We start from the raw sequence: 27,205 nt of genomic DNA on the forward strand, positions 1-27,205 counted from the left end.
GAGATACAAGTCGATGAAGAAGATAATTTTCAAACAAAGATACATTTTATAGCTTAACAGTTGAACAATATATCACAACTAAAACAGAGAAGATAATTTTTTATTCATGTATATTATTTTAAACGCAATTGCTAAATTAAATAGAGAATCTTAAATTTGTTGTCGATTCTATTTCGATAAGGTATTAGTTTTAAGATACTTGAGTTTAATTAAATAATTACATCAAATAACATATTATTAAAGTTTAGTACTACATTTAATCCTAAAGGTTGTTTGCTAAAAGCAACCCTTGTACATAGTCGGTATTAGAATTTATTAATGTCTTCTTATCACATAAAACGCTAATTATATGTTAAAGAGTGGAATGAAACTGAAAGAATGTTTACAATGAACTATCCATGATCACTGTCTACATGTAGTTATGTTCCACTTTATCACAATGACTTGTTCTTTCATGCTGGGAGTGACGAAGTAACACGATCTTTTCATAGATTCAATTTGCCAAGGAGTCAATACTAATAACAATACATATGGATTGATTATATTTGCTATTGGATTGAATTATAGAATTGATGATGACAAGGCGAAAGAGTTAACATAGAATAATCCTTCTATTTCATTTCCCTAATGAGTTTGAGTGAAATCAGACAGACTTCTTCGTAGACTGTATTGACAGACTTGGAGGAGGGGGACTCAGGACTCCCAATTCGTTGAAATAAAAGAGCATTTTTTTTCTTAGTGAAAGTATTTCATTTTTTAATATGTTTAGGATGATTTCATACAAGATACAATAACTATTTATATGTAATAGCAGAATATAATATGCTTTACAGTCCAAACTATAGAAAATAAAGAGGCACATTATCTTTAAGATTCTATAATCATCTTCCACTTGTTTTTGAGTGAGAAAATAGTCTAGCTTCTATAATTGACCATGTAGACCGTACACGGACTCCACCTAACAAATGGAATTAATGTAAATGTGATAAAAATAAGTTATTTCTGCGTGATCTACATCAAGGTTTCTGATGAATGAAATAGGTTACATAAAGACGAAGCAGTGTTGACGTAAGTAGGAATGGACTCAAGGATTTCAATGAAAGAGTAAAGGATGGAGGGAAATAGTGCTCTCTGTTTCTGAGTCACACACAGCCTTTAAATAGGCTGGAGTATTTTTTTAGGTGGGTCACGGGTAGGTAGGTCGTAGATATCTGATCAAAAATGTATATATAATATCTTACATTTGCTGAATATTTCAATATGCTAAATTAATACAAGATTTGTATTGATCCTGTCGTAAAAAAATATAAAATGATTTTTATTTTATGTTATTAAATTTTATAAATATATAGTTTTGGACATAAAACATTAAAATTATTTAAATACAAACCGAACAATCGCATAAATATAAAATATAATCCAAATTAGTTGTAAGACAGTCATCGGATAAAATGAATCTCAGCGATGAGCTTTCTTTTTTACGACAGGATCAATACAAATCTTGTATTAATTTAGCATATTGAAATATTCAGCAAATGCAAGATATTATATAAACATTTTTGATCAGATATCTACGACCTACCTACCCGTGACCCACCTATTGAGAAACACATTCCAGGATTTGTTCTGGAGTAAAATATGTCTTTGGATAGGTTAGAATATCATCTTTCAAAATGGTTTGATGCAAAATAAAGAATAATGCGTTATTTGAATATTAATTGACCAAATATTGCATCTCTTCAGCACTAGCCGTAACCCAAATTTGAAAAAAGAAGGTAAACTGTCCTATATTACCATACACGTCCTTGGATTAATGACTTTGTAGTCATTAAATACAAAAGAATCTGCCAAACAATCACTTATAGCCCTAAAAGAGGAGTCTCAATTATGAAATAAGTACGTATAATGACGATTGCTTTTATTATTCTCAAATAATAAAGTGAAGTTGATGGAATAATGATTTATAACTATTTTATTGATTTTTTGTAGTTCAGATATTACATTATTTGAAAGTACTGAAAATCCGCATGTGTCATACCAGTAATGACAGTATCTTTAGTGGATTTTTTTATTTTTATAAATAAGAATTTATATTTATTAAAGAATTAAAATAAATAAACATCACTTGCTTTATTAAAAGGAAGGTCTCCTTCGTCAGGCTGAACTCTTAAATTTTTCATTATTTCCGGAGCAAGATAGCAAAGCCAGCCCTCAGGAATACTCATATAATCTTGTCTGATATGAAAACACAAAAATTAAAATGAATACGACTTTCAGCATTCACAGTATGTAGGGTAAATAATTGATTTTTCAAACATATAATTGCTTAGATACATTAGTTCTCTTGCTAAAGGTTACATTCCCTCACAATTCATAATAAAAGAAATTATAAAATATAATTAATTAATCCTTATACATTTGCATATTTTTGGAAAATTATTGAGATAATTCTACTAAAAAACAGACTCAGCGGACCTTGACAAATGTAACGGATGAGATGGACTACGGATTAAACTTCGCTTTTTCGGAATCATATTCAGATTATTTGAAATATCTGTAAAATCCGGTCTATCGCCCTGCTTATAAGTCCAACACATAGCTAGAATGTCTTTCACATCACGCGAAGCCTGTAGATTGGCCAAAGAAGGCTTCATACCCCGACCTACCATCCAGATAATAGTCTCTGGGGGTTGATTCTTCCATGGCCATTCCATAGTTAAAAGCTCAAACCAAACTGTACCAAAGGCATAAACATCACTTGCTTTATTAAAAGGAAGGTCTCCTTCGTCAGGCTGAACTCTTAAATTTTTCATTATTTCCGGAGCAAGATAGCAAAGCCAGCCCTCAGGAATACTCATATAATCTTGTCTGATATGAAAACACAAAAATTAAAATGGATACGACTTTCAGCATTCACAGTATGTAGGGTAAATAATTGATTTTTCAAACATATAATTTCGAACACTTTAATTAATTAGATCCTATTTGGCAGAGTACAATATATTTCCCTGCTCATATATACATATATGTTGTGTACAAGTAGCGATGTCTGTACAATTTATAACTTGTATAACTTGCAATTTCTTCGTCTCAACATGAATTATTAAATAACATGGACCATTTTAATTACAAACTCCTAATTGATAATATCATATCATTTTGATCTATTCAAATGACATGCTTATTATGTATTTAAGAGTAATATAGCCCCGAGCATTTGAACTTTATAATGTGCCAGAAAATACTGATATTTTAGTAATTTGTATTAAAATTGTCAAAAATTACAAATTATATCGAACATGAACGAATATTAAATTATTGCATTTAACTCATCCAAAATACTTTAAATCCTTTATTTAAAATAATTCATATAATATTTTGGTTGCAACTCGTACAAAATCGCAACTTGTTAACAACATATGTAAATAATCAATTTTAAAAGTAAAGTATTCAAAATTCGATGCTGTTTAGAATTTGGAAGTATTTATCCTCTGTACGTAGTGAGTGAAGTACCTGGTATTATTTCTTGTGTTAATAGTCATTCCAGGACGAACGAGTCGTGCGCATAATCTTCCAGCGACATTTACAAGACCGAAATCCGTGATTACAGCTTTTCCTCGTTCGAGAAATATGTTTTTTGTTTTTAAGTCTTTGTGGATTATCCCTCTATGATGAAGGTAACCCATACCCTGAGCTACTTGTTGAGCAATTTGGACCAAACGATTGATTTGAAATTTGTCTTTTCTAAGATGCAAATGCGTATAAAGAGTGTTTCCTAAAAGTAGGACATTTTTAATACAATTAAAAATTAAGTTACTTCATAAGGATTTATACCTTTACACAGACTAGTAACTATGGCTAATTTGGGAGGATTCATACAAGCTCCCATGAATAAAATAAGATTTTCATGTCTAGTTTTCCTAAAAGTAGCGACGTCGAGACGAAAAGCTTCCAAAGTTGCTTCATCATCAATATTTTCCATATTTAAAATTTTTATAGCAACGTCTCCATGCCAATTCCCTTGGTGAACTAAAATAATCATTTTGAATATAAATATTTAGGACTTAACATTTAGGTTCATACCCGTAGAAAATCTTCCTGAACCAATTTTATCACCTATTTTAACCTCTTCGTAGGCTATATCCCACTCTCTCATTGATATAGATGTTTGTCTGGTACCCACCCAAGTACTAGAGTTTTCATCAACAGAAGTTGTTGAATCCTGACTATCTAATCGATAAGCTGTTCCAGCAGATCCCGAGGATCCAGAGGCACCTATAGAAATGTTAATTTCAATTACTTTTATTAACAACAATAATTATGATAATACTTAATACAAACTGTTGTTTCCCAAAGTATTTGCACCTTTCTCATTAAAAAAAAAAAAATGGTATCCAAGTCCTAACCAACAATGGTCAGATAGAAATGAAATACAATTCATAAAGATCATGACAGATTTTAGTTTATTTGTTAAGGTTACATTTTTGGATTCATATAGCTGGTGCTTTGTTGGTCCTTATTTAGGACTGAAAATTGCAGTCCCGTCCACTTCAGTTCTGCATATCAGTCCTAAAACTTTTAAATGATTGATGACGCCACTCGACTGAACTTCTTTTTTTAATCAGTTCTAGTACTGACAGTCCGAAGGACCGGTCTAAGACTGGACTAGACCGTATATATAAGTACTGACACAACACTTCCTACAGCTATCTACATCCTTGATCTAATGTTGTTGAAACAAAATTGTCGATTTGAACTAAGTGTTGTTTTTTTTTTTTTAGGGAGGGGGGATAATAAGGCTGCAAATACGTTCGAGTACATATTTATGTATACACGACTTACCTGACAAGGTCTTATCACTATCATAGGATTTAACCGTATCTATGACAGGGTTAGAACTAGTTACTTTCTGTTGAAAAGAAGCAGAAGGATACTGAATAAATTGTCCAGTACTTGAAATGCTTCCTCCAGCGACAGGATTTTGTTGATAATCCTGTTGTACTTTTAGTGAAATTGGAGGATCAGGAAATCTGAAATGAGATCTAAACAAGGACGAGGCTGAATGCGGAGTAGCAGGATTGGTTGTTAAAATAACAGCTGGAGAACTTGGTGCTGAGGAATTACAACTAGAAGTATTGGACGATGAATCTGGATAACTTCCATCATGATTTCCTCCTCGGTTCGACGACGGATCTTGTGAAGAATGAGGAGATCGGTTTGAATATGAGAGTGAGAAAGCTGCAGTTGAACTAGTAGAAGAGATGGGTGGGGGTGGAGGAGGAAGTGTGCTAATATGTGGATGGCGCGGAAGTATGGGAGACCCTTCTTTGGATAAATGACTCATATAATAAGCGACTAGTGGATCCGGTAACCCACAAGAGGGCGGAACGTTAGACTCACAGTCTCGGTGGCATTTATATTTACATTCCTTGCATTTCAAGCCTTTAAAAACAAAAAAAAACATGATGCAGTTCTATAATTGATAAAATTACATATCTGGTCCCTCAACATAAAAATGATCTTAAATACAAATCAAGAAAATAAGAAATTCTCAAAATTAGAACAAACATATAATTTAATTATGGATTTTATATTCAAATGATTTAGCCTTGGGTCGAAATATCCCAAAAAATATTAGCTAAAGTCTCAAAGAGATGTACAAACTTTTTGCATAATGGGCCAAATGGGACACTATGGTACTTATACTAAACATTTGTAAAGTGCAAAAGAAAGTGAACTACATTTTTCATAACAAATATACAACAGTACTTTGTTTAGCACGGATTTGATAAGTTGAGGTCTTGCTATAGTACGGTTCTTCATTTGCTGGTATATCATTAACATGAAAAAATAATAAAATGTTAGTAGGGAAAATATTACTCTATATATGGAGTATGAATGAACAGTGTGCCTTGTTAAAATATTAAGTGCGCTAGGTGTGGCCTGAAGACCTCTGGTTGGACATCCCTGGTCTAGATTCTTCATTTGACTCATGAGACTCTATTTGTTGCCATTGAAATATAATCAATCTTTTATTTCATTGTTACTCAGGATTTTTGCGACATTTAAATTTAATTTAAAGGGACTGCAAAGAATTAATCAGAAAAATGAACTCATAAAAATGGAAAATAATAAATAGTTATAGAAAAAAAAAATTACGGATCTCATATGTATATTAAAAATAATATATGGAGCTAATTATTGGAGCATCATTTTGGATGAATTAAAAGCAATTAATTATAATCAAAAATATTAGTAAATAAACATTACCACTAAACATATATTCCTGACAAAGTGCACACTTGGCGGGTTTGAGCGTCTTCTTAAATCGATGACGAATAACATGACCCATAGATCTAGGAGTCCTCGGTGACTTGGGGACTTGTAATGACGATGGACCACTTGAGCTGACAGAATAATCCGTATCTCCTGGGCTAGTGAAGGCTGGCGACTTTGTACTGGGCAATGGTGAAGGATCTGGTTCTACACCTTCATCTGTTGGCAAGATAGAGGGCTCTGTTGCTAGTCTGGGACGACCAAGTCTTTGTTGCTGCTTGAAGTGGGTATTACTTGAATAGGAATGATGTTGATAATGTATAACCGTGGAGTGCCCTCCTCCTAGATCCACAATATCAATTCGACTAGCCAGTTCTGATTCATGCGACTGAGATTTTACAAGTGAATGATTTTCAGAGCTGGATGATGATACAGAAGGAAACTGTTTAGTGGTGCTACTCGCAGCGTTGTTCATTTTATTATAAGCCGTTCCACACAGAAGAGATGAAGTGGACCATGGAGGGGTTGTAGGAGGCGTTGGTTTTCTATCCCATCCTATAACAGGCGGACTGAGAGTGAGAGGTCCAGGGGAGGGCGGAGGGATGGAACCTGAAGTGGAACTTAAGGAAGATGCTGCTGAATCCCCTTTTGGTAAGACTGAAGGAATAGATGAGGACGAAGAAGAGGAATGCTCTTCCTCAGTGTGGACTGATGGTACAACTTCCCAGGAATCCCAGTAGAGATCTCCTTGATATACGCCCCCTTTGTTAATGAAGGCTTCGCGGAACTTGAGAAGATTGTGCAGGGCTTTACTTAGTCGCCTGTAAAAGAGAAAAGGAAATGCTTGATGAGGAGAGACTGAGTATCCTACCTCTGATCCTCTTTGAGTGCTTTGGAATCAAGAATGGAGAGGTCCGAGAGGGAGACGAGTGCGGCCCAAGTGGTAAATCGCTGGGCCACAGCCTCCCGCCCTTCTTTGGAAAGGCCTACGACTCTGAGCCATTGATGCGCATTGGGATACATGTCCGAGAGGCAGGGAATCCCCTCCACGGCAGACCACTGACGCCCAAACAGCTGAATGAGTTTCCTTCCAGCGTCCGGATCTCTCTCTTGGTCAGCTCGGAACTTAGAGCTGAACAAGTGTTGCGGAGCGTCTCCAAATGCTCAGAGTTGACGTCGATCATAATCTGGAGCTCTCCACAAGTACATCGTCGGTGACGGAGGAGGGAACCTTCTTCATCCTCCTCACACTCCATTGTCCTCATCACTTATACCCACTTCCCACTTCTTCTTCCTTGGCTCCTACCTACAACCAGTCACCACTCCCACCTCACCATCACTCCCAACAAGCCACAATCAACCATTTTCCATCCCTTTACGCTATTCCATTAAAGTTAAGAGCCCTTTTTGGAGATTTTTCTGCAGTTCCTATTATTTTATATATTGGATAGAAATACTAATTTTATTTTATTAAAAAAAAATTAGGAATTCGTCTTCCTCTTCTTCTTTCTCTCTCTGTCTTTTCTTTTTCTCCATAAGCTGAGGGAACACTGAAATGAATATGGAACGCACTCTTTTTTTTTTGGTGAAAAAATGAATAATTCATTTTTTATATATTCATTCCAAATGATTATTCTAGTTTTTTGTATACTTGAAGACTTCATGGTTAAAGACATTAATGTATTTTTGCTTTCAACAATTGTTCATTGTTGTACATCTACTTTGATTATAAATCTTAACAATAATATACATACAGTTAGGTATGTTTAAAAACGTTGTAGGGGACGCTTCCAACACACAAAAAAAGACAATGGAATAAATTCCGAATTTTTATGTAATATTAATTCAAGTCAAGGATAATCGTTTATATTTCCGAAGTGGTACTTTGAATCCATTTTTCCACTTCACTCAATGCAATTGAAATTCTCATCTATCACCTGACAAAATTACCATATCTGTGCAATTTAATTATCCAATTGATAATTTTTACAATCTCGTTTATATTTTCGTAGTGGTTCTTTTGTGTAAAACTAAATGTAAATTATGTAGTTTGAAATGGTACTTTCAAATTGATTTATTTAGATACTTTTGAAAATATATACGAGAAGTTTTTATAACACATGTATAATAATTGTAATTGTTATTATTTCATGAGCATACATATTATAATTATTAATGAATACAATTTTTTTAATTATTTTTAATTTTTAATTACATTTTAGATCATTTACATTCTTCATATTAAAAGTTAAAACATTTTATAAATTCATTAAGTATATTTTATTTTTATTAAAATGATAATTATAAATTGTGTTTAAAAATATTGAAATTTTAAGACTTCTAGGTTAAATGTTTAAATGCCTATAATAAATGAATTTACATTCAGTTCCAACTAGCAATGTGACCAAACTATTGCAAGGATTTGTTTGAAACCATGTTTCAAAAATCTAAGTAGATATAAATTTAATTGCCACCTTCACCCATTAGAATCAATTGACAATTACTAAGGAAGTTTTAAATGTTATTTAAAAAAAAAGACTTAAATAATCCCGTAGTTATTAACCAACTTCATGTACTAGGGTTAAATTGAAAACTATATATTAATCATGTACAATCTAAAGAAACAATCATATATCAACTGATTTTTTTTTATTTTTTTTTTTCTAAATATTGTTCGAAACAGGGCTGCAGAGTCTGTGCATAAAATGCCAGACTCCAACTCCAGTATTTTGAATATCATCGACTCTGACTCCAACACAGAATTTTTTAGCCCATATAAGTACTATCGAGTCATTAGAGTGTAGAGACAGTAAATATAGATTTCATTTATAGCTATATGTACTTATTATTTATATGTAGTAAATAATTGTGCCACATAAAAATAAAATATCTGGAATATAAGATATTGAACAACAAATAAAATGGCTATCTATTGATAATACATTCATAAGCTTCTTAACATCATTTATGCACTCGTAACCGAGGAACAACAATAAAAAAAAACCTCTCTGCAATGTTACACTTTTTACTGATAACATTGACTATTCACAAGAATAAGTAATGAACTAGCAAGGCTAGTAGCAATGCCCTACGCTACATAATAATTTAGACATTTAGAGATGTTCGGGAATTGTGATTGTATAGACTATAGAGCACGGTTGAAATTTGTAAATCAAGCTTATAAATGATTTAACTTACAAGAATAATAAATTAATAGTACTTAATATCTATAATTTATAACAATTTATAAAAAAAACTTTACAATCAATGTAAGCTTTAGATTATTAATAAGTTTTATTTATATAAATTATGATAATTTTTGTAGCCGGAGTCGGAACAAATTATCCAACTCCACCAAAAAGGCAATGACTCCGACTCCTCAGCCCTGGTTCAAAATGATTCAACACTCCAAGAAAATATAATTTATGCCACAAATTGAAAATTTTGCAGATACATTGTTTTGCCAGACATGAACAGTATGCACAATGTGCAAAAGATTGATCATTATCCATAAGTGAAATTTTCATAATATAAAAGTCAAAAATTAAAGATCATTAATGTATGGCAGTGATTTCCAACCAGGGCTCAAGAGGTTAACAAGGTCATAAGGAAATGTATTCTCTAAGAAAAAATCATTATGCTCCGCAGTGATGAAAAGATGGAGAATCACTGATCTGATCTAAGAACATTCAATTATTAAATTATCAAGTACTATAAATTCATCTCATTTTTCGATTACAACTTGACCACGAAGTATTATACATAAAAAAATAAGATTATTTCTCTAGATACACATATTTTTCTAAAAAACAACAACATTCAACCAAATATTTCCAGATCTTTATAAATAAAAAAAAACTAAGCAAGGTAATCATTATTAATTAATTACACAAATGTATATAAAATTGAAGATTTAACTTAATTTAAAAAAAAAAAAGAAAGATATATATATATATATATATTTAAAAATCAATATTTTAACAAGGAAAAGAATGTAATTTTAAATAAAGTTTGAGTGAAAGAATGAGGAGATTAACCACCATACAAAATGAATTTTGTTGACTTGAAGCCTCGGGCATTCACAAAGGCGAGGCAAATTTTTGACTCAATTACAATTGGAATAATATATATATATATATATATATATTGAAGAGAACAGAAATCAATTATGATAATAATTTAAAAAAAATAATGAACAAATCAATTAAAAAGAAATTGCAGTAATATAAATATATATTAAGATACATCATAATCCATTCAAAATACCCAAACATTAATAAACAATTAAGTCTTTAAACAATCTTATTATTTTTCTATCACGAGACTATGAGTGAATCCAAAATGGGGAAGAAAGAGAGAGAAACATAATTCCCTTTCGATATAATCTTAATTCCTTTGAGAGTTGATATTCTTCTTAGGCAGAGTTTGCAAGGCCATGCCAGCAGTATATTTTTCCTTTTTTTTTAGAGATACAGAAATACAAATAAAAAAAGAAAAAAACCAAGAACTAAGATAGATAGAAAAAATATAAAGAGGGGCGCATACCCCCACCCACCCACGAACCCAAGTCAGTAAATGAGAGAACACAATTAGTGTTGACAATATTTATAATTGCTTTTTTTTACTTTCCCTATTTATAAACAATAACGTATTTCCTCACTGCTGTTTGGATCTTCCAGAGCCAGAATGGTAAATGAGCCATTGAAGAGTCAGATCTATATTGTCTTTTTCCTTGCATGAAACAGAGTAGCAGCAGATTTCTCGATCTTGCACAGCATTTAGGTTCATTTTTTCGATAAGACCATTCTCATCCAGGGCGTTAGGTAAATCTCTTTTGTTGCCGAGAACGAGGATGGGTATGCCAGCGAGTTGGGGTTTATCCAGGAGATTGTGTAGTTCATTTCTTGAGGCTTCAATTTTATCCTGTAAATAATAAAATAAGAAACATGTTAGTATACCATTGTTAAGTAAGTGAACAAATTCTTAAAAAAACACGTCTGTTACAGGACTTTTTAAAAGTAACAAGTATAAAAAAATAAAGTTAGTCATATCAGTATGTGGGTTAATAAATAATTACTTCCAACATCATTCGATATTGCGACTTAAACTTCTGCAAATATAGTTCATTACAGTAATAAATAAGGGATCACTGTGTGTTCCTTAAGCTCTTTGTTTTATCCCATGACGCATTAATGAAATAATCAAAAATCTGAGTAGCATTGTTTAACAAAGTTTTTAGGCTTAGTTGCACCAACTCGACTTAAATTTAAACTAGTAACGTATCATCAATAAATTTTAGCAGATTTAAACTTAGACTCGACTTAAATTTAAGTCAAGTTGGGGGGAAACCTGATTTAGTCCAGCCATTTTTGTATATAAAAGAAACAACTTTGAGTGATGACATTTGCGCCATGATGGAATAAACACACGGATTGAAGGAGCTGAAATTCAATTTTAGAAAATTTAAAGCTGCTTTAAATGAGAGGAAGAGGGGAGGGGAGTAAATAATGTCCTTAAAGAAATGTATTCAAATATCTACGCGACCTGATCTGCAGCATCAACCATGTACACGATGGCATTCACACCCCGACAGTATCTTTCCCACATGGATCTGAACCTGGGTTGTCCCCCAATGTCCCAAAGTTTGATGGTCACATTCCCCTTCGTGATTTTACGCATATTGAAGCCCACAGTGGGTATCATGTCCTCATTAAAGGATCCTGAAGCAATTACATTCACAAACGTCGTTTTACCAGCGTGTTGAAGTCCAACGAGAGTTAATTCCATTTCTTCTTTCCAGAACAAGGACTTGAACCAATCCAAGAGGCGATTGATCATCGACAACATGATGGATCAGTAAGGAGTAGGAGGATGAACTCTTGAATATGACAAAAATAGACGAAACTTAATATTAACGAAGTCAACGATCTCCTCTACTTTTTGGAATCCCACGACTCTGTTAAGTGTTTGACAACTTCTTTCCCGAGTAACACGAATCCTGAAAGCTGCAGAATATCTCGACCACTACTATCACTAATATATAACGAAATAAGAACCGTACATAAACACACATAGATAAAAAGACAGACAGAGAGAGAGAGAGCTTCATACCAAGGAATACTAGAACTACTGGAAAGCAAGGCACATATGTACATATAATTATTAATGGGTGATAATTTTGGTAAGAATAGAAAATTGTGCGAGAAGAAGAGAACTTATGGCATCATTGATTAAATAATATAAATCTTCTTCTATCAATAACGTTATCATTCCCGCCTTTATTATTCAATATTAATATATTAGATGCTGATGGTCGATAGAGAACTGAATAAAATGCCTAAAATAACGTCGCCTTCTGTCTGGATTTCTGAAAATGGAGGCCCAGGAATTTGGAAAATACTTACCGGATGAGAAACAGATGGCTTGTCGGATTTGTCGATATAAATGTGCCTTTAGTCCCCTGTCTAGAATTACACGCCACTCATTATCCTCATCTCATAACAAGAGTATGGATATTCATCTATAAAATCAAGTTAACTATGAATACATCAAGTCAGACTTTAACTTTGATCTCTCAAAGATGTTGATTGCATATAATATAACCTTATCCATTGCTAATTATCTATGTTCAAAAAATTTATGGAGAAAACACACGGGTAAACCTATCCCTTCACGAGGAACCATATTTTCATATAGAATCATATTTTAGGGTTAGATTTTTAAAAAAAATGGAATACTTACTGTTAGATAGTACAAAATTCAGAGTTCCATTTCGAAATTAGTAAATATTTTATACTTTTTACTGATAACTTGATCGTCATTTGGTGTGGATGACTCAAAACATTTTTATATGTATTTCTATAAATGACATTAGTACCAACAGCCTCCTTTAATTTAATGATGGTTCCTCGGGAAGGGATAGGTTTAGTCGTGTATTTCTCCATAAATTTTTTTGAACATAGATGATTAGCAATGTATAAGGTTATATTACATACAATCAACATCTTTGAGAGATCAAAGGTAAAGTCTGACTTCATGTATTCATCGTTAACTTAATTTTATAGATGAATATTCATGCTCTTGATATGAGATGAGGATAATGAGTGGCGTGTAATTCTAGACCGGGGACTAAAGGCAGATTTATATCTTATTTATAAACATCTTCCTCTTTCAAGAACGTTATCATTTCCCGACTTTATTATTCAATATTTATATTTCTACTAGATACTGATAGTCGATAGAGAACTGAATAAAATGCCTAAAATAACTTCTCCTTCTGTCTGGATTTCTGGAAACAGATGGCTTGTCGGATTTGTCGATATAAATGTGCCTTTATTCCCCTATCTAGAATTATATGCCACTCATTATCCTCATCTTATATCAAGAGTATGGATATTCATCTATAAAATCAAGTTAACGATGAATACATCAAGTCAGACTTTAACTTTGATCTCACAAAGATGCTTAATGCATGTAATATACCCTTATCCATTGCTAATCATCCGACGTTCAAAAAATTTATGGAGAAATACAAAGGTAAATTCTTCCCTTCTCGAGGAACCATCATTAAATTAATGGAGGATGTTGGTACTGATGTTATTTATAGAAATAACTCCATTGTAAATTGTGAAGTTTAGATAATTTTCAGCCTGTTAGAGTCATCTACACCAAATTACGAAATGGAACTCTGAATTTTGTACCATCTATGAGTAAGTATTAATTTTTTTTTAAATCTAATCTTAAAATATGATTCTATTTTAGCTAAAATTATCAAGAATTATGATACACAACTCATTAAAAGGCAAAAACAACTGCTTAAATGGTCACAACAACGGGAGTAGTAGCTTTGGATGGTTCGCAACTAGTTTGTTTTGGTTTGCAACATTATTTTCTTCACTTAAAAACTTGGATATGATCATTAGGTTTTCCAATATTACATAGTCAATAAATATTACTTTTTTTATCACTTAAGGCTTAGCTATGGTTGATAGGCTCCAAGAAATGGTGTTCAGAAAACTCATAAAAGGCAAAAACAACTGCTTAAATGGTCCCAACGACGGGGGTAGTTGCATAGTGCTTTATGATAATAGTATGTTGTTATGCAAGCATAAATAACAGGGGAAAATCTTTTTTGATGCCCTTAATAAGGAGTCATATCGCCGGACATTACTACATAATTAGGTTTTGCACTAAATCTTTACGATGGATTTAATTCTAACATGTTTTTTATTAGTATATTTATTATTTAATTTTATGATTTTGACATTTACTTTATTATTAATAATTAGTTAGATCTCATCGGTAGAGATATATCTATCCTGTGCACAATTGTATATAGCAACTTCCACATTAGGAAAAAAGGGTGATTATCTTTTTATTAAACTCCACCTCTGGCTTTTGTTTAGCAACTTAAAGTTATGACATATTTAACTGAATTCATGTCAGAACAAGAAAATATTATTTGGATCAATCTATTATTTCAATATTTATAATTTATTGTTATTGGTTATGTGATAACAATTGTTTAATTTAACCCTTCTTTTTAAATTTGGAACTTCAAATATATTTCGAAATACTCTACTTTTTCGTTTCATTAGTTATTATTCTGAGAATATGCTTCATAATGAATTACAATTTCATGGAGTGTGACGTTTTCAAATCTACTGTAACGGATAAAAACGTCTAAGTCAATTATACGAAGTATATCTTTATTAAACATTTTGCTAATAAATACTTTCGTTATACCCTCAAAAATCATATTATTTGAACTTGGCAAAAAAAAAAGAAAGTACTCTATATAATCTTCACATAACAACTAAAAAGTGAGCTCCACTCTTACCCCAACATGTTATTTATATTAATAACAAGCGGGAGTACCCAGCAATGTATAGGGTTATTTGATGTTGACAAAAGACACATAAAAACTTTTCTTTATTAATATATGAAGAGAGTACCCCCCACCAAAAAAAACATTCCAGTAGCATTAATAAATTTAAAAAAACGTGATTTTTATGGAAATGAAGAAAATATAATTCAAAACCAATTTGTGATATATTTCAATATTATATTTTAAAATTTTAATTATTCCTCCTTTACAACCAATAACAGCCTTAACAACTTTACGGCGAACCAATTGGCAGCACCTGACGAGGAAGGCTATGTCCATGGCATACCACACTGTCAAGACACCAGCTAGGAGCGAATCCAAATTTAAATTAGAGCAAACATTTATCTCCAATAAGGCTATAGAGATCGTTCGTATCTCCATCTAAACTGCCCACAACATCAACATTATTATATGCCGTGAAGTACATGAATACCCTGTTTGATTCAGATTTGGTCAGTTCGGGTTCGGATTTCTGAGAGCATCTCCTTTCCTACGAAAGGGAGACTCGGTGTCGCAGGATATTTGGCCTCCTAGCTTCATCGACCTGAATCTGATGGATTATTTTGTCTGGAGCTACCTTGAGTTAATGGTTAAGTGAGGTCCTCACACCACCAAGAAGTTCCTGATCGACTCCGTCGTCCTTAAATGTAAGAATTTAGATCATAATCTAGTTTCCAGGGCCGCTGTGCGGTTCAGGGACGAACAGAATTTACATTGAGTGATTCTGATATATATTTTCAATAATTGTATCAGCTGCTCAGTTTTTTATTAAATAAATCTCACCCCCTAGAGCTTGGACAAATTTGGAAAATGGAGTTCAAAATACTTTTTAACAGAATTTATAGGACCTGAATAAACCATACTATTATTTTTTTTTTTTTTTTTTTTGGGGGGGCTTGGTATTTAAACTTTATTAAAATTGCTCCAGAGGCATAATTTGATTGAATGACCTTTTTTAGAAAATAATTTCTAAAAAGATTTTATTTTTTCCTTTTTCTCCTGATAATTTTTTCTACCAAATCAATAATTTTTTGTTTTCATATCCATAATTTTTCAAAAATTCCATGATTTGGGGGTACGCCACTGGGTTGTTCATACTCTTGGGTATTTATTTTTTAAAAGACAAAGGAGTGGACGTATGTGGAGAGAATGGAGATCAGCTGTATACATATATATATATATATAGTCCATAAACACAACAAGAAGGAAATTAAAATGCACTTCATATGGGTGCAACCGCATAAAAACAATCAAGAAGGCCCTTGATGAGACTAATGACTCAGTATCAGAACTACTACAACTGGGTGTCTTAGGATATTTGGCCTCTTAGCTTCCCCAACCTGAATCCGATGGATTATTTTGTCTGTAACTACTTTGAATCTAACGTCAAATGAGGTCCTCACACCACCAAAAAGTTCCTGATCGACTCAATAGTCATAGAATGTAAGAATTTAAATCCGGCTATAGTTTCCAAGGCCTGCATGCAGTTCAGGACCCGAATTACAGCCGTTATTAAAGCCAACAGAGGCTACATAGAGTGAGATATATTCACAATAATTGTATCAGTTCTTCAGTTTTTGTTGTTTTGAATAAATAAGCTTAAAAAATGAACATGTTATATCTATTTAAAGTAGATTAATCAAAAGCGCCAGATTTCGTTATTATAACCTGTATAAATACAGATCAATAGGTTGATTTTTCGTGTAGAAACGGGCAAAGTAGAACTATGCCTCATTACCCTAATATGAACACTTCACTTCTGTCCGTATTGTTCTTTTTGGATTTTGTGGAGTATGACTTTGCCTTTTTGCCCTATACTTTACCAAAAGTCGACCTAAAGACTCAACGAAAAACGATACGGGCTATTAGAAAGCGTCCTTAGGGCAGTGAGGTATAATTCTACTTTGCCTGTCTCCACCAAAAATTGACCTAATTAGAGGGTCGTTTGAAAAGTCCGTGCAAAATCCGAGGGATGACATTACTGGTGAATGTGGAGTTACGCAGGGCTCGACAGCCTCTCAAGTCTTCGGCCAGTAAAAAACCAGACGGGCTACTGCAGAGCGGCCTATATTTTTGTCTATTTAACTACTTAATTATGTACCTTAAATACCGCATATAAACAGGCAATTTTGGATTCAAATCATAAGGACTACCTTGTCTCGTACGTTGAAACAAATATTATGGGTGGTTTTCTTTCTATGGAACATGAATTGCTGTACACATAATAAGTTCAATTTTTTGTAGTACTTTTAATTAAGTATAAATTGTGTTTTGTACTCCCGAAACTTACCTTATTTTGTACTGGTCTAAAAATGATCCAATATTTTTGTTGTTCCTGGCTTATACATTTTTCAGTGGGCTAGTATTAAAAAAAAATTCAATAAGTGGCTAATTTTAACGACCATCGAGCTCTGGGGTTACGCAATTTACTGCATGTATCGGTTCCAATAACAATTTAGTGTAGTGTTGTTTTAAAGACGTAAGTACCCCGATACCATCTGAAGTTGTAGGTAAATCATCGAAGAATACAGGATATGTTATTCAGGCCCCAATTTTAATTAAAATCATTCTAGCTTGGTTTTGTGTTAACGGACAAGAATTGTTCGCCCAATTTCCTCGCAATGTGAGTTATGTATGTACATACAAGCAGCATGTATGTAGTTATGAACAAGAGAATAAAATCTAAGGTGAATAATCTAATCCAAGGTCGAAGTGCAAATATATAAACATAAAGTGTGGGCATTTTTTTTTTTTTTGCTCTCAGACGAGTGACTTGAAATAATGTTGTTCTTACTGCATTGTGGCTAGTGAGTAACATACTTTGACTTAAAGTAGCCTTTTTAACACGACTACGGAACAGAGTTTTACTCTTTCTATGGATTACATTAATGAATCCACACATTAGGGTGGTTTGTCTTTCAACTTTTCTTTTGATTTCGATTACGGCTCGTTTGGAGAAGTTGTCATTTGCTAAGAAAATACCCTATGGAAAATAGCATTATTTTACTATGTCATCTTTAGTTTGCACATCTAGTTCAAAGTTTGAAAGGAGACAAAAGTTAATTATTTCGTCAATTAAGATTAAAATACAGCATTAATAATTATTTATCACTTAATAATGATGATAGACATTATTCTAACCTATAAAATACAACTTAAAAGTTTTTTTCTATAGCTACCCTACGGAGGAATAAATGAGGATAACCTAAGAAAAATTTTATATTTCCTTTCTAAAAATTAAAGATGGGGCGATTTCACAAAAAGTTCCCCATGCCGATTCCGATGCCATTCTAGTAAAAATTCCACTGCAATTCCTATTCTTATATATTAAAAAATCGCCTACCTTTAATTAATGTAAATAATATTTATAGTGATGTGTTGCGAACTGAATTTTGCTGCATGAGTATTTTCGAATTTCTAAAAAAATACTCAAGCAATTATGAGCTTTACTCATTACTCGCCTGAATATTCGTTACTCACCCTCACACTTATGCTCGCTAAAACACTTGTCCGACAAAAAAATCATATTTTTAAAGAATTATTGAAACTAGTAATTTAAAAATTGTTTTTGTAATTTGTTTTAAAGATTAAATAAAAAATTAGTATAACTTATTTGAATAAGCATAAGCGTTATTCAACAGTCTACACATCAATATTTTATTATAGTCTGGTTATAACTTATAACCAATATGTTTTGAGTGGTACTGTTGCTTATTAATATGAATGCATATGATAATATTTAGAAACACAGAAGTTTTTAGACAGCTAATATTTATTTTTTACATATTCATTCTCAAAGAGGGAAAATTGATTTAAAAAAAATATATTTATCGGATAAGAATACTTATTTAAATTTTAACCAGTAAATTATTTTCAAGTAGTAACTACTATTTTAACAAAGAAGATAATGATAGTTACTAAGATAATACTCTACTGTATGCATTATAAGTCCTTATACTCTTTTTACTTTTTTTTAGAAAGAAAGAGAATTCTAGGCTTAATACTAATAAGGAGATGAAGGATATTTTAATTTCTATTACTTTTCAAAACTTCCGCCCTCTGCCACAATACAGAGCTCCAGGCGGGTTCGAAACTTACGACAAACTTTCTTGGGAGTGTCTGCCGGAATATTGGCCCATTCCTCCTCCACCTTGGCCTTCATGACCTCCATGCTGCTATGGTAGTGGGCGTTGGCCTTTCACTCTGAGTGGGTTCAGTTTAGAGGTGTTAGGAGGCCACATCTCCTTGGACTAAAATCCATTAGCCCCTAATTTGTTTTCTAATACTTTTGGGTGACCTTGGATGTGTGGCACAGTTCTCTGTCCGGTATTCCAACCCGATTTCCAATGCAGAAGGTTGTATTGAGGGCGGGAAACACCTTCTTCGCCATGATAATTTTATATTTATTGGCCTCCAAGGTCTTTTTTATCCACACCGGTGGAAACGCCGTACCGTCTGAACCAATGACACCGAGCATCATGGCAATGGCTGGGTGTTTCGAACCCCCAGTGAATTTTACCTCGGGAGAGGCGTCTTTGGGGGTCTTGGCGATGTACGGAAGGCTGCAGGAGTTGCTGAAAGGGTCAACTGTGAAAAAAAATTCATCCGTAAAAATGAGGACTTTCCTATTGGGTTTATTCAATATATTTAGAAGGATCTTCGATTGTTCCAGCCTCTTTTGTCTGTATAAAGCCGTCAAACCCTGAACGTTTGTGACAGCCCCTAGACTTGAGGCCCAAATCTTCATCAGTGATGCACCAGACAGCCATTTTGTGAAGCCTGAGGTCCCTGGCCATTTGGCAGATGTTGTCACAAAGGTTCGCGTCTATCTTTGCCTTCACACTCCTTATGAGGCTTTCTGTGCGGACCGTTTTTGGTCTTCCCGACCAGTAACGATCGACAAAGGATTCGTTGTAAAGTTACTTTGCGTTGTATAAAGTGGTCCTACTGATCCCGAAGTTACGTGCAATCACAGAGGGATTGTCACCAGCTTTGATGCACAACGATTTTTTGACGAAGTTTTCCCATTTCTGTATTTTGAAACTCCTAAAAGACTTACGACTGATTTTATTTCTTCAATAAATACCTAAAAGGAAAATATGGAATTGCCATGGACAGCACGCTCGGGAGTTATTCTCTTGAACTTGATGTGTGTACGTTCGCGCCCCAGTGATTCCTAGAGAAAGAAATATACTATATGTATATGGATTTCACCAAAATATTCCTAGGTTAGATGGAGTAATTGTAATACTAAAATGTATACTTATACTTAATCAGTGCAACTCCATCTAACCAATTAAAGGAACAAAAAAAAGGAAACTTTTTGTCTGTTATTTCTCCCTTTTAATGAAATTTTTGCGAAATTTAAACGTTGTTATATGTATAAAAAGTGTACAAGGACTTATGACACATACGGTAGTACTGAAATGCTGCATGTGCTAGAGGAATGGAGATTATGCTTAAGCTTAAATCTCAATAGAAGTACCAAATGAATTTCTAGATTGAAAATCAAATTTGACCATTCAAAATTTATGTTTAAAAGCGGCCCCTCCGTCATGCAATTAGAAATATTCATTTATTAATTTTTATTCAACTATATTAATGCAGGCAAGTTCGTATGTCTATTGGTCTGAGGAGGACTTTTGAGTATGTGCTTAATTAACTACGTAATTCCAGGCAATATCAATTATTTCCGTAAGTCTAAAAAATCAAACAAAGATTGTTTTTCAAACGAACTGGGATTAAGAATACACAAAAGTCAACAAGTTTCTAGATAGTGTTGCCTGTGGGAAAACAATTTTTAAATTTAACAGAGAAAGGAATAATGTATTCGATAATTTACATGTTATAATGGGTTCGTAAAAGAAAAACAGAGAATCCCAAGTATTGATCAGCTCCGAAGTTTTGACAGGTTCTGAGCTTTAGTCAAATTTTGTAAAGGGGGAACTTTCTTAGATCTTTTTACAAAACTTATTCCCCTAAAATAACAATATCTGCATCGACTGCATGGGTTAGATTTGTTCACATTTAGTTTGTGTTCAATTTTTTTCTTCTCAGTTTTCGAGCATTTATTATTATAAATTATTTAATTGCAATATTGATAAAATTTTACCATGACATATTTTTCATTTACCATTTATCGAGAATGAGCTTCCGCTGATTCCATGGCCCAACCTATCCGGATGACTTCTTCGACTTTAATAAATTTATTTTCAAAAGAGGTCTGTCGTAGTTTAGTAGAGGTCGTATTCTTGATGATAGTTACCACGAGTACATCATCTTCATAAGGAGAATTACAGGATGAACATTGGAGTTTGCAGAACCATGCTTGACTCTGTAAACGGGTTATGAAGTCATCGATTGGTTCTCTCACAGTCTGCTTTATCTCAATCAAGCAGAACCGTTCATATAACAGATACTCTATTGGAGAAAAGGCTTCCTCTATAGCGCGTAGGAGAGCTGTGTAGGGATCCTCATTGGCATGAGGGGGTTTTATGCCACTGTTGGACATCGGAGCCGATGCAATGAAGTAAGAGAGCCGCTTTACATTCTACAGACAGATCAGGATAAAGTGCTACGTTGTTCCAAAATTCATCACTCCATGTGGACCACCGATGACCTCTTCTAGGTCGGGACATTTGAAAAGGAGAAGGTTGGGAAACACCAAAGTTACTTGTTCTTCGACATGGATCCGGATCAGGACTTTGAGGAGATGGCTTCTCGAAGTCGAAGGTTTTAGGATCACATCCACAAGTTTCAAGATGCTCCTTCAATAAGGCTACAAGTTGAGGCCCAGCAGTTCTTCCTTAGACCCGGCTATTTCTATTCCGGAGCATTCCTCCCGTAGATCATTAACATTAAGGCGTGGACGTAGCTTCACCATCCTCGTATGCCAGGGTGTTATGTATAGATACCTATTAATATGATGAGTAATTAGACATCCAGGCTCTTCGACAGGATCGACTATTAGATTTCAGAGGTGGGTAGTACCGTGTGAGTGCAAAGGTGTATTCAGGTTATTTATTAGCATGCAACTAACTAACTACAAATAATATAATTTAACACGGAAAGTATGCACACATATAAACTGATAGGGATAGACCAGTCACAACATTCACGATGAAAGTATGTTACATAAAACACATATTTAAATAGTCAAAGTACTTAATTATTTCTAAATAACACATATATACGAATCAAGGTCAATATTTGAACAATCGAGTCCCAATACAACTCTTATTGCATCTGTCATGGAGATGTAACCTTAGCTCCCTCTTCCTCATATGACATTCTACAAAATACATACAAGAAATATATATACATATATACAGGGTGGGGATTTTAAATCTGGACCAAGTTTCAACCTCAATATCTTGTTTATAATTCTTAAATTAGTTCAAGGACGCCTTATCTAAATAAAATAAAAAAAATATAATTTTTTGTTTCTTGCAGTTACTTGAAAATAATACTTTTTGCAAATATACATATGGGTACCTACATTTAGGGGAATTTTTTGCAAATTATTCTTCAAGAGAACAAAAAAGTTAATAGTTCAACCTTGTATAAAAAATGCATGGTCATTTGAGTATTATAGGCTGAATGGTGATGTGTTCAGAGAACGAAAGGGAGAGAGGTTGCCGTACATGTTTCTTAAGGCCATGGATGAAAAAGAGACTATATGAAACTCGTGTCCTTTTTTTACATAGTGAATCTGCCTTTCATTAAAAAAAAATTATTAAGGTTTGGAATATGAGAATATTATAAAAATGACATTTAAGCTATGACAAATAAAATCTGCATTATATCTAAAAGCGCTCACAAATGAATTCATTTGCTGTCTTGATTAATTAATATGCCAAAAATAAAAATAATTCCCCATTGAAAAGTTTATACATGTGCTTTTGCTTAAGAAAAAAAGATTAAGCATTGGGATTGGCTATTGTCAGCCAATCAGTGAATCCATTGACAAATGCAAAGTATGTACAGCATCTTTATGCTACATTGCTGGATTTTTGGCATGTACAATAAGTCAGTCAATTAAATGTTCTTCTTTTAAGTTAGCACTTATTCACTAAGAGGGCGATCCCTGCAAAGAAGAATTGTTAATTATTTTCAAGAGCAATGTCGTTTTTTCTAAGATGAGTGATAAAGGAATACGTTATCCTTCAGGAAGTAATTATCACTCAAAGAAAATATTTCGACGCTATCAACATCTTGCTTTTAACAAAAATGCACTCAACAAATTGTTGAAAAAGATTTTGTTGGCTGAAGACTTTTCCCTTTTTCCAAATCATATAAAGTCACATATATTAGAAAATGCATTAGAAGCAGATACTCATTATTTGAGTCTTACTCATGTTGTCATTATAAAATATTTGCATGTACGACTAAAGAGCTTCATGAAAGAGTTTGAAAGCATTTCTAAACGTTCCGAGAACAATAGTCACCGTTTAACAATATTCTCCTATGTATAAAATAATCAACACATGATTATTATTGAGGTATTTTATAATGTTAATATATAATAAAATTATCTATTTGAATTTATTAAATAATATTTTCTAAATATGAATATATTCTAAAGTGGATTATGAAATTAAGTGTCTTATTCTTTTGAAAATTATCCATTTAAACACTTTTCCTTTTTTTTATCTTGCCATTTTTTCCTTGCTATTTTTTCCGTTGCCATTTTTCCCTTGCTATTTTTTCCTGACACCATCCCATCATATAATTTTTTTCTCTCAAACTCTGACTATTATTCTTTAATTCTTGAGGAGAGAACAAGTCAAATGCATTTCTATAAGTATTAATGTATTGAGTAGGTACGTGTGAGTGGACTCATGAAAAACAGAGGGTAACAGTGATAATTTATTGAGGAGTTATCTGCTATATTATTAAAGCTAAATTTGATTGGACAAGACTCTTTGGATTGTCAATCCAAGAGTCTTATCCAATATGAATAGTCCATCATGTCTAATGATATTGTAATTAATAACGGAGAATTAAGTGATTAGCACTCCTTCCATTGGAACCACTGTCGTGTTTGTTTATTTTTTCTTTTATCGAAATATATATTATATTGGTGATAGATATTATATCAATTTAAAAAATCTTGCCATTTTTTCCATTTAAACACTTTTTCTTTTTTTTATCTTGACATTTTTTCCTAAAATCGATGGGATGACTCTACTATCAACTTTAAACAATCATGTTTATATGTGTTTCTATAAGTAATTTCATCAAATGAGTTATTCATCAAAGGTGATGATGCCTTTCCTATAAGATAAACTTTACTAATACTTTTATGATTTTTTTGATTATTTGGATTGATTTCTGACACTTCAGCAAAGAAACTAAAAAAATAATTGTACTCTGATGATATTATTACATAAAAAACATGTAGCCTAAGATGCTCTGACTGAAATTAAGTATTAAGCAACACATACTTCAGAAATTGTAAAAAAAGGTTTGTTTCTACAATCAATTAACGTATGGAAAATTCTGCATGCACCATGAACACACATTTAAACTCAGCAATCAAACGTTCCACAGTCACTTTCGATGGAGCAGAGTTAGGATAACACTTATCAAGCCAAACTTTTGGCTTTACGGTATTTTTTTTCCCATCAAGAAGCAGTGATATATCAACACACGAAATTGGTTTGAATCCCTTTTCTTACAAACACCAGTAATAGCGTCATTTCAAGCACTGTAATTTGTATACAGATAGTCAAATTGTCATAAAAATTACCACATGAAAATTACAAAAATAGTACCACAATAGTGGTACCATATGTGAGAAAGCTTCGGGACTTATTGAACGATGCGTTATGCTTGAATCAAATAGGTTCACATAGTAACATTGTAATTGTTCATTTGTAACGTATATCGTATACTAAAAAGCCAGGATTGTACATGGTGGTCCAAATAAATGAGGAAATTATCTAAAGACTGATAACGAACAAACTAGATGGGTCAAACCATATTTTTTTTATCATTTGAAAGCTACATTCAATGTAATTCAATTATTTATAATGAAATCCACCTCTCTAGATAATCTCGACCACACAGCGCCAGAAGCTTTGATAGGCCCGGGTGACCTCGTGCAGATCAAGCTTTACCATTGAACTGTTTCTGGTTTTTACGCTTTCAACACCTTCCAACAAGACAGTGCACCGGTCCACAAGGCCCAAACAATGTCTTTGCCACAAAATGCCCCCACTTTTGGAGCCTTGGATGTTTGTTTTGGGTCGTTGTCTTGCAGAAAAACAAACTTCCTTCCAAGTAATCTCTGTTCAGAAGGAATGGCTTGTGTCTTCAGGATAGAATGATAACCATTCTGAAGGAATTAACTGCCAATCTCTCATACTTGCCAGAGAGAAACATTACAAATGAAATTATGCCTGACCAAAACAGCTGGATTTTTACAGACAAATAATTAAAAAAATAATTAATGGGTCTATTTTTCCAGGCAGTTATCCTCGGATGAATTTTCATCCTGTCGTCCATCGTGAAAAACGGAGTTCTGAAAAAGACTACAAGCATCTCTTGAGATGGATGATCAAGTTAGAAGTATTTTCCTTTGGTCCTAATTCTTGGACAACATAAAAGTCCACTTCTTCAGGTCTTCGTGAATGATCATTATCTTAGGCTTTAAAAATTGTCAAAGTAAAATTGCATTTAAATTTGAGATTGTTATATATATTAGTTTTATGAAAAACGAATACGTAACAGTACCTAATTAACACAATTATTATTATAATATTTCACATCTAGAACATTTTATGTGAATGTATACGGATCCTGTCATAGTTTCAAACGCTGAATATGTTCATTGTTATGTATGGATGGATAGATTCCCACCAAAGGAAAGAGTCGACTCAACCTTTTATGAAGCTTAGCTATGTTCGTTTTTCTTCTTCAGCTAAATGTTAATCCTGTTATCACTCCTGTAGATATTGGAATTCGAGCATCTCTTGTTGAGGATAAAGTATCTTTTGCCCTAATTTATAAAGAATTTCAGTCTTTCATTAATAAAAATCAATTTAAGCAAATAAAAACACTTTTATATTTATAATTTGTCCATCCTTTTACTCAAATATTTTTGCATGTTATATTTAATTTTTATAATTTTAGCTTATGTATAATATTCATTTTCTAATAATATCTAATATTTTACTTTATTTATGTCTCTTCCAGTCCTTTATTGTATTCAATTATAATTGTAGTGTGTCAAAGAGTATGTATGACTTGACATTAACCAATTCAGCATACATATTTTATCACTTACTAACAAATGTGATAAAATTTGTTAATTTCATTGGTGAAAATTTTGATACTCTAATTGTTCCCCGGTGTAATTAAAGGGGTTTAAAACTTATAGTCAACTCTATATGTGGTGTGTCTCAAATATCAATATATTTATATATCGTCTGAGGGAAGTATTTGATAAACGAGGGGGATATATCGAATAAATTATAATATATAGATTAATCTATCACTGAATTAATAACATTAAAGAGACTTAAAACTTATGTTCATCACTACATATGTATGTGTATGTAATACCAAAGGATATTGAAAATTCAAAATTGGTTTCAAATTATCTGGTCAAGAACAAGACCAAATCTGTAGAACTGCATCACCAAATATGCATTCATGAAAACATGGAGAGCGATACAATACATACTTATGTCTTCTACAGGCCTAGTTACTTTGAAAAGTGAGAAGTCGGTTAGATAAGGCCTCTTACTCTCGTAATATATGTAAATGCATGCATATATTATCAATCTAATCTCACATTGTTGTGTGTATATAAAAAATGCGGTCAGTGACCTTGAAATATTTGGAAGTAAGTAGCTTTATGTGATAATCCTCTTTTTCCCGTTGTACAGTGAACGTATGTTTCTTGTGTCTTACTTTTCTGACTAACAAACTTTCGTAAATTGTATGTACATCGTGAGTATTTTTAGCCCATTTTTTGGAATTGGTAATCTAAATAATATATTTTCTTTCTATCAGCTGTGGTCATTATGATTTAAC

At 32.8% G+C, this 27,205-nt stretch overlaps 2 protein-coding genes and 1 long non-coding RNA gene across 4 annotated transcripts; 1 reads left to right on the forward strand and 2 right to left on the reverse strand.

The window, feature by feature from the left end:
• Window positions 1-2,425: 2,425 nt before the first annotated feature.
• On the reverse strand, window positions 2,426-7,839 carry LOC121127622 (kinase suppressor of Ras 2). The gene is made up of 7 exons (XM_040723043.2): window positions 7,148-7,839; window positions 6,271-7,097; window positions 4,843-5,442; window positions 4,084-4,275; window positions 3,835-4,029; window positions 3,514-3,775; window positions 2,426-2,868 (listed from the first exon to the last, which is right to left on the reverse strand). Exons 1-7 carry the CDS (start codon window positions 7,297-7,299, stop codon window positions 2,454-2,456), a joined length of 2,643 nt encoding a protein of 880 aa, XP_040578977.1. The 5' UTR covers window positions 7,300-7,839; the 3' UTR covers window positions 2,426-2,453.
• A 2,652-nt stretch (window positions 7,840-10,491) lies between these two features.
• Window positions 10,492-12,123, reverse strand: LOC121128143 (ADP-ribosylation factor-like protein 8B-A). Its single transcript, XM_040723709.2, has 3 exons — window positions 11,821-12,123; window positions 10,937-11,199; window positions 10,492-10,731 (listed from the first exon to the last, which is right to left on the reverse strand). The coding sequence occupies exons 1-3, from the start codon at window positions 12,121-12,123 to the stop codon at window positions 10,593-10,595; spliced, it is 705 nt and encodes a 234-aa protein (XP_040579643.1). The 3' UTR covers window positions 10,492-10,592.
• LOC139907392 (uncharacterized) lies at window positions 11,520-14,856 on the forward strand. 2 transcript variants are annotated; one of them, XR_011783963.1, is made up of 4 exons: window positions 11,520-12,457; window positions 12,580-12,697; window positions 13,501-13,985; window positions 14,038-14,856. It is a non-coding gene; the product is annotated as an uncharacterized lncRNA (long non-coding RNA). The 2 variants fall into 2 exon arrangements; XR_011783962.1 differs by lacking the exons at window positions 11,520-12,457; window positions 12,580-12,697 and having other exon boundaries at window positions 13,411-13,985.
• The last annotated feature ends 12,349 nt before the right edge of the window (window positions 14,857-27,205 follow it).

The sequence above is a fragment of the Lepeophtheirus salmonis genome, chromosome W (assembly GCF_016086655.4).
Source record: "Lepeophtheirus salmonis chromosome W, UVic_Lsal_1.4, whole genome shotgun sequence".
NCBI lineage: Eukaryota > Metazoa > Arthropoda > Copepoda > Siphonostomatoida > Caligidae > Lepeophtheirus > Lepeophtheirus salmonis.

Excerpts from the sequence above, each read along its gene's own strand:
- LOC121127622 (XM_040723043.2), bottom strand. The coding sequence starts at position 7,299 with ATGTATCCCAATGCGCATCAATGGCTCAGAGTCGTAGGCCTTTCCAAA. Across the intron at positions 4,276-4,842 it reads TAGTGATAAGACCTTGTCAG|GTGCCTCTGGATCCTCGGGA; the intron begins GTAAGTCGTGTA and ends ACATTTCTATAG. Across the intron at positions 2,869-3,513 it reads AACACAAGAAATAATACCAG|ACAAGATTATATGAGTATTC; the intron begins GTACTTCACTCA and ends TTTTCATATCAG.
- LOC121128143 (XM_040723709.2), bottom strand. The coding sequence starts at position 12,123 with ATGTTGTCGATGATCAATCGCCTCTTGGATTGGTTCAAGTCCTTGTTC. Across the intron at positions 11,200-11,820 it reads TGGTTGATGCTGCAGATCAG|GATAAAATTGAAGCCTCAAG; the intron begins GTCGCGTAGATA and ends TATTATTTACAG. Across the intron at positions 10,732-10,936 it reads TCTGGAAGATCCAAACAGCA|GAAAAATATACTGCTGGCAT; the intron begins GTGAGGAAATAC and ends CTAAAAAAAAAG.